This window comes from Gadus morhua, chromosome 9 (assembly GCF_902167405.1).
Source record: "Gadus morhua chromosome 9, gadMor3.0, whole genome shotgun sequence".
In the NCBI taxonomy this organism is placed as follows: Eukaryota; Metazoa; Chordata; class Actinopteri; order Gadiformes; family Gadidae; genus Gadus; species Gadus morhua.
Window position 1 is genome coordinate 23,024,305 of NC_044056.1, and position 8,052 is coordinate 23,032,356.

The 8,052-nt window shown below is 43.1% G+C and overlaps 1 protein-coding gene across 1 annotated transcript in view; it reads left to right on the top strand.

Annotated features, from left to right (window-relative positions):
• Positions 1-4,732, top strand: part of LOC115551079 (CD81 antigen) — an 11,356-nt gene extending 6,624 nt beyond the window's left edge. Inside the window, exons 3-8 of the mRNA XM_030366600.1 lie at positions 1,186-1,283; positions 1,731-1,805; positions 2,601-2,714; positions 2,908-3,006; positions 3,481-3,564; positions 3,998-4,732. Of these exons, the coding sequence (XP_030222460.1) occupies positions 1,186-1,283; positions 1,731-1,805; positions 2,601-2,714; positions 2,908-3,006; positions 3,481-3,564; positions 3,998-4,060 (533 nt within the window). The 3' untranslated portion in view covers positions 4,061-4,732. The remainder of the gene's footprint in view (positions 1-1,185; positions 1,284-1,730; positions 1,806-2,600; positions 2,715-2,907; positions 3,007-3,480; positions 3,565-3,997) is intronic.
• The last annotated feature ends 3,320 nt before the right edge of the window (positions 4,733-8,052 follow it).

An 8,052-nucleotide genomic window follows, 5' to 3' on the forward strand; every position in this document is an offset into this window, starting at 1 on the left:
TAGAATCAGCCTCCTTTGAGAATGTTAAAAAGCAATCACTTGTAGATCCATAGATTAGGGAAACCTTTTACCAATGCATTATGTTCAGCTCGAATTCAATATAAATGGTTTTATGAGCCTTATCTCTGGCTCCCAGATCGGTGGCCCGACTCCATTCATGTTGTTACCCGCACGTCAGCAGCGCCACCTGGGGGCGGAGCGGCCCTACAACGCAATCATGCTTTTAGTCCAGTCATTATGGATGGCTTGATCTGGCTAATATAATAAGTAGGTCTCGCAACAGGATGTGCATTTCTGAGCGTGTGTGTGCGTGTGTGTGTGTGTGTGTGTGTGTGTGTGTGTGTGTGTGTGTGTGTGTGTGTGTGTGTGTGTGCGTGTGTGTGTGTGTGTGTGTGTGTGTGTGTGTGTGTGTGTGCGCGCGTGCGTGCGTGTGTGTTTGCGTGTGTGTGTGTGTGTGTGTGTGTGTGTGTGTGTGTGTGTGTGTGTGTGTGTTGGTTTGTAGGGATGATTGATCGTCAGAAATTTAGGGATTTGAAGGGAATGCGTGAGTGGGATTTATTCGGTCTCTATCACTGACTCTCAGGATCTGGGCTTTGGCAGACACTTCCTGGATGTAGAGAATGGCATGTCCAAGGGCGTAGCCACATGGGGGCCAGGGGGGGGCCACGGGCACCATTGGTCAGATGTTGGCCACCCCGCTGCCCCCCCCCCCCCCCCCCCCCCCCCCCGAGTCTGAAAAAAATAAATAAAAAAACCTGAACGGAAACGGTCTGAAGAAAGCCGAAATATATGCATTATTATTTGTATCTAACTTTGACGTGTAAAACTTATCTAAAGCGTTAATTTCTGATATTATAGGCCTAAATAAACATCGCACTTAACCCCCCTAAATAAAGGACTGGCCCGAGCTGGCCCCGACAGCAATAATGTCCTACCTATGCCCCATGTCATGTAACTTCCCCAGCCAGGGAACATAGGCAGGAAATGTGCGCGACGAGGAAACAATAAAGCTCTTTCACTGTCCTCTAGTGGTGACTTTTTGAAGTAGTACGCCGTCATGCTCCCAAAACAGATAATGCATTATTGTCCAATTCATTATTTGCCTGAATTTGTAGGACTACGCATCATCATTAAAAGGCAATATATTCCCCATTATGGATTTATAAATGTTTTCTGTGATCATAGGCGTGTACATCCTGATCGCTGTGGGGGCGGTGATGATGTTTGTCGGCTTCCTTGGTTGCTATGGTGCCATCCAGGAATCTCAGTGTCTCCTCGGTACGGTAAGTCTATCAGAGTAGGGGCAGGGAGTCTTTGACCCTGATCTATAAGACCGGGGGGTCTCTGGTTTCCAGGCATGGACCTATTAAAGGTTCCAGGGCAGGCCCGATGCTTAATGGTAGATGATTTCGACCAATCTGCTCTGTTCTGCCGTAATCATTTACGAGATTAAGTTTGTTAAAGTAGTAAGTGGGAAGCTTAGGTTTAGTTGGTTTAGCCTTAGCAAAAAGATAAGATTATACAGGATGCAGCATTTAATTTAATATAATATAATAAATAACAAATTTGCATTATATGATTTCTAACTTCTAAGGCTACTTAATAATTATTCGCCGAAGGCGAAGTGAAAATAGGGGAATAACCCTCAAGACCGAAGGTTGAGAAAACTAGTATCAACGGAAACTCTAGTATCATTGATAATGAGATAATCTGTCTTTCTTTCCCCGTAGTTCTTCTTCTTCTTGATAATGCTGTTTGCTTGTGAAGTGGCTGCTGGGATCTGGGGCTTTATGAACCGGGACACAGTGAGTATAACACACTCTCAAACCCCAACACACTCGCAAACCCCTAACTCACTCTCAAACCCCATAACACACAACAAACCCCTAACACACAACAAACCCCTAACACACTCTCAAACCCCATAACACACAACAAACCCCTAACACACAACACACCCCTAACACACTCTCAAATCCCTGACACACAACAAGCCCCTAACACAATCTCAAACCCCCAACAAACTTTCATACCCCTAACACATTCACAAACCCCTTACACACTCTCAAACCGCTAACACACTCTCAAACCGCTAACACACTCTCAAACCCCTAGCACTCTCAAACCCCCTTAAACACACACACACACACACACACACACACACACACACACACACACACACACATACACACTGACGCACACCATCTGACTCACGCTCCAAACCCATTTGGTTTGTGTTTATAAGCTCGTGTTCTTATGATGCCAGTAGACGAACGCTATCTGGGTGAGTCACGCGATTGTAGCGTGGACCAGCCCACGCTCCACTGAGCCATTTGCACCGATCCAACCCGTCTTTTTTCATTGGACCCCAGGGGGCCTCGGGAGGAATCACACCAATAAAAGTTGAATGAATAGATTGGTTTTTAGTAGATTATGTCAATCTAAAATTAAACCAATGAAAATTCTATAAATAATTTGCTTATTAATAATTTATATCCACCCAAAATCAAATCAATGAAAATTCAATAAAAAAATCACTCTTTAATGTATGTTTTGTAGCCTTACTTGCTAACTCGACTGGCGCCTTTCCAATCCCCCAGATCTCCAAAGAAATGATCAACTTCTACGACTCTGCGTACATCAAGGCGGTGGACATCACGGGCAGCCCCAACAAAGACTCCGCCATCAAAGTGCTCCACGTGTTCCACTCCACGGTAGGCCTCCGTCACGCTCAGACCATTCTCCTCGCCTCTGGGCCCTCAGTCTGATCCTGTAATCCTGTAGTATGCATCCATTACATGCAGTGATGACTTAACATGGACTCTAATGTTCACGTTACATATCCCTAGTGTGAGATGACCAGCGTGTGAGGAACATGAACATGGCTGCTCTGCTTATCTCCCCTAGCTGGAGTGCTGTGGTAAGGGAGACGATGGACCCCTCTTCAAACAGGTCACAGGCACCCTGTGTCCAAAGCTGACCGCCAAGGACTTGCTCGAATCACAGGTACAAACCTACTGACCACATGACACTATACAATCACCACTCTGTGGAGGAAGATAAGCATTATGAAGGCTAGGAACAAATTTGCGAACCTCTCCTACCAACGCCACTTTTGATAACAATTCCTAGCTTAGAACGTGTCGGCATGAAACCACATTTCATTTCAACACCGTGTTCATACTCCTCGACAATTTCTTTGGAACATATGAACTGAAAGACACCTTTAATTCACACATTTCTCAGAACCTCATCTTCTCAAAGACATGTTTATTTTTAGCCAAGCAATGGAATTAAGCAGCAGGCTGTGTGGAGCCAGACCACTGAAACTCCTGAGAGGTTTGCTGGTCTCTCTGACACCACTGTGTTGTGTGCTGGTCTCTCTGAAACCCCTGTGTTGTGTGCTGGTCTCTCTGACACCACTGTGTTGTCAGCTGGTCTCTCTGAAACCCCTGTGGTGTGTGCTGGTCTCACCCCCAGAGCTGCCATGTGAAGCTGATCGACCTGTTCTCGGAGAAGCTCTACCTCATCGGCCTGGCGGCACTTGCGGTTGCCTGCATCATGGTGGGTGGGGCCCCCTTAGCGTATTCGCCGTCTGACTGCATGTCAACACGTCCACGTCACACCTAATGGAATGTAAATAGCTTTTAATTGAGTCGATCGTTTGATTGATTGATTAATATCAACGGTTTTGCCAAGACAAGTTCCTGGTCATAGCCCTTCACAGGCACAAGCTCACAGAGCCTCACGGGCCATGTATCACCACGCCCTCGAACCCCTCTGAAGGGGATGGAAACATGAATTGATCCTCAGGCGTTTGGTATCACCTGTCTCAACCTGATGGCATACGTCAGACACCACATCACACTGCGGGAATCGACCTGGGTTCATGCATTGCTCAACTAGTGTTCCCTGCAGCGGTATCAGTGCGACCGTAAACAGACGTTGTGACGCTGTTTGAATGAAAGGTAATACAGTGCTCTCGTCCCCTGTCCAGATCTTCGAGATGATCTTCACGATGGTGCTGTGCTGTGGGATCCGGAACAGCCCGCCTTACTAGGAGAGCGAGGAGGGCGGGGGGGAGCTGTGCGTGAAGGGATGGCTCTTCTTCCCTCATTCAGAACGTTGGAGCAGAATCAGGATATACCAGCGCTTATAATGTTGTTGATATTATCTCAATCAAATGACGTACAATCCCACCCCCCATTGTGATATTATTTATGTGTATTTTTTTTCATCACAATTCTTGTTCTTTTTTTTTCGACAGGGGTGTATCTATACAGTATCTATTTTTGTTTCTATTTTTCCTTGGCGATTAATATGTTGAAGTGAATGATTAAATAACTAAATAATAAAAGGATAATAGTAATATTTTGTTGTTTATTTTCACTGCAGTTTTCCTTATGTAAATCTTAAGTAGTAGTTGTGCAGTGTGTGTTGCGTTACTATTTCGTTTTTCTGAGAGACATTTAGGCAGTGTTTATAATCTGTGTTGTAGGATTTTTAATAGATTGAATTTATTTTGTGTGTCCTATAATCTTATTCCCCAGTACCCTTTTTCTCCATTTTACCTATTGTACAACAATCTGTTTAAAACCCGCTAGGCCTAAAACATTAAGTATTTTCTCTTGTACATTTTCAGCTTTTTTTTCTTTGGGACAGATTGCTCAATGTATTGTTGTACTGATGAATTAACAAAGTTTAATAAGGAATAAACTGTTCCAAAAACGTTTGTTGAGTATATATCGGATTCTTGATCTAGACTAGACCAACCAAACTCTTTCAATCAGTGTGCCAAATCAAATGTTTCAAATCATCATTATGACTAATCAAATTTACAATGTCATGTTCATCCAAACATTTAATATAACATTGCAATATGGCTACACGGTCGATACCCGTTGTCAATTCCGTAGTTCGAGATCTTTCATACATTATGTAACTATGTTCCACCACAAAGGGGCAGGCCGAGCGTGGCACAAAATCATATCCTTTTGCGGAACCCTATGATCCGCTCCAGAAAACGACTGGACGTCGAGGCTGCCCCATCCAAAAACCTCCATCAACTCGAAACCAACTGATCAGAAGAAGCTAATTGGCCATATATGTGTTGACTCAGGTTTTTTGTCAATAAAATCAGACGAAACGTCTTAAATACCAAACAATCATAAGCCGTTGAGAGAATAAAACTCATTGAAGCAAAGAGAATGTGATAAAAATTAAAGCTTATTACAAAAATGATTTTTGTAATCGTGTAAACTTGTTCTTCTACATTTTGATATCATGTCCTTTGCTTCTTTCTCACTGATCAGACTTCTGCCCACAGTGTCTGCCTTGCGCTTAGGCTGCCTAAATATACATATTCTTATTATATTTCTCACTGGCACCGTAAGCCTTAGCTTAAACTACTTATTCAAGAAAAGAATCACCCTTATTATATATAACCTCCTATTTGTATAGCTCCTCAATAGTGTTTTATACTCGGTCTTAAGGCATGCTTCAAGATCGATGGTGACAAATTACTTAATTAATAACAAAGGTAACACTTTACAATGAGGTTGCATTAATTTACCATTTTCACAGGTTATTTGGTAATAAGAATGATCTAACAATTAACCTACTAATTAAATGGCAGTTAACTAATGGTCAGTTATCTAACTCTAGTAAGAATTAACTAATGGTGTTCATGTTTAATAATGGTGTTCATTATAACTAAGGTAATGGTGATCATGGTAGCTACGATTTTAAATGATACATTATGTAATAGGGTTAGGGCAAGGGTTGACCCTAACTCACTAACCCTAACTCTAACCTTAACCCTACCACTAACCCTAACCCTATGCTATATAATAATGTTTGTCACCTCATACACTAATCTTAACTCATGGTCAATAATTGTACCATTATTGTCACCACAACAAAAACACTAAATATGATAAAGCCTCCGCACTCACATTCCTTCGAATGCATTTATGGTCATGATCTACCAAGACAAACCTAAACCACCTTATTAATGTTTCATGACTAAATGTAAACCCAACGCTCTTCCTCAAAGAGCGTCTGATTTCTTCATCTTCTGCGCGGTTGGCCTTCACTCATCAAAGGTCAAGAAGAAGAGCACGAGGCAAACAAAAGAAGACACTGTATATGTCATACTAATAAATATTCATTACAATTAACTGTAGCGACTCAAAAATAAACTGTTGCAGTTCATGTCAGTTAACAGCAAATAATTGCAATAACAGGATAACCTGCAGGTGGTGTTGCAGCAGCAGTGTTTGTATTCAGGTGGAATTAGTCTATTCATTGAGTATTTTCCTTGTTTTACACTGTGATTAAACACCACCACATGCATTCTGTGGTCGGTGGCACCTTGTGTTCCGGCGTGTTGAACATGGGGTGACCAGATCCCGATTCACCAAATGTGGGACAAAGACTACGTTTGTGTTGGACAATTTCTTGTTGGTGGGCGTCCGCGGCCCAGTTTGATAGACATGATCAAACAGCCCGCCCGCCCCCTGATGACAGCCCTCACTGCTGTCCCCGCACACAGCTATTTGATAAATGAAAGATCATACAACTCACAAAAAATATTGAGTCTGACTATCAATAACAATGCGGGACAATGTCTCAATTTGTGGGATGTGTAAAAAGTAATGGAAATGCGTGACTGTCCCGCCAAAGCGGGACATCTGGTCACCCTAGGTGGACACCTGCCTGTCCCACACCTCCCGTCCATTCATCACTGCAGCTGAGTCACCAGGAGAAGTCTGGCCAGTTGAATCACAGAACCGGTTGGACACAAATCACACCTGTACTGCACAGGTGTGTCACAGTCCTATCATTTGGTCTGTCTTTCTAGTCTCTTACTCTCTATCCCTTTCTTTTTCTGTCTCCCCTTTCTCTCTCTCTGTCGCTCTCTATCACTCTCCATTCCTTTCCATCCCACTATATCACTCTTCATCACTCTCGATCTCTCTCTCTAGCAATCCCCCTCTCTCTGTATTCCAGTGGTTGTGAAAGCCCTGAATAATCCGTTCTACTTAATGAGTCGACTTCATGTAGCGATTAAATATGACAAAGGATTGCCACATCCGATGATGCCATTAGACAAATTAGTTAAGGTCACGAACTGAAGCTCTGGAAGGGGGCGCCAAACGACAGGTCCGACGCAAGCCAACATCCTGCACCCCCTGCCCCCTACCACTAAGAACAATACTGTGCCCCATTTCAGCCAGCATGACCTCGTTTTGGGGTTCTCTCTTCCACCCACACACACACACACACACACACACACACACACACACACACACACACACACACACACACACACACACACACACACACACACACACACACACACACACACACACACACACACACACGCACACACACACCGTACACATTGGTGCCTCCGTCATCACTTTCTGCTGTCTGACATGTACCTGCAGCGTGGGTGGGTGAGAGCGTCATCTGTAATTGTTTGGGTGGTGGCTGAAACACATCAAAACGACTGTTTGTATCTGTTCCACTCGATTAGAGCAGAATAACTCCATCAATAAGCAGTGGAGACGTTTGATTAAAGCCTACCAAGACTGTCTCAATGGTAATGGTAAGTTTTACCAAATTTTAAATGGAGCAGCCATATGAGATATTTAGAATTGCTGAGCTCTCTTTGACGGAAAAGCAAACATGGATACCTTGATAATAACAACATATTTATGCAAACAATTTCAAATTTACTTAAAAATGGAGGGAATTTAGAGAAACTGTTATTTTTTTATTTAATCTGATGCTTCTTTAGAAAACGTTCATAACTTTTTTCTTACAGGTTAAAAAAAGAGCTTAGATTGAATCTCCAATCAATTCAGAATTAGCCGATGTAACTACCTATCTGGGACGAGGGCCTCCTCTCCGTACTGCACTCATATATTATGTAAAACAGTGTGACGTTATTTCAGGGCTGTAATTTCACGACGACCCTTCATGGGGTTTTAAAACAAAACCAGGCGAACCTAACCGCGGAACATAGCATGGGGTATTCATAGGAAC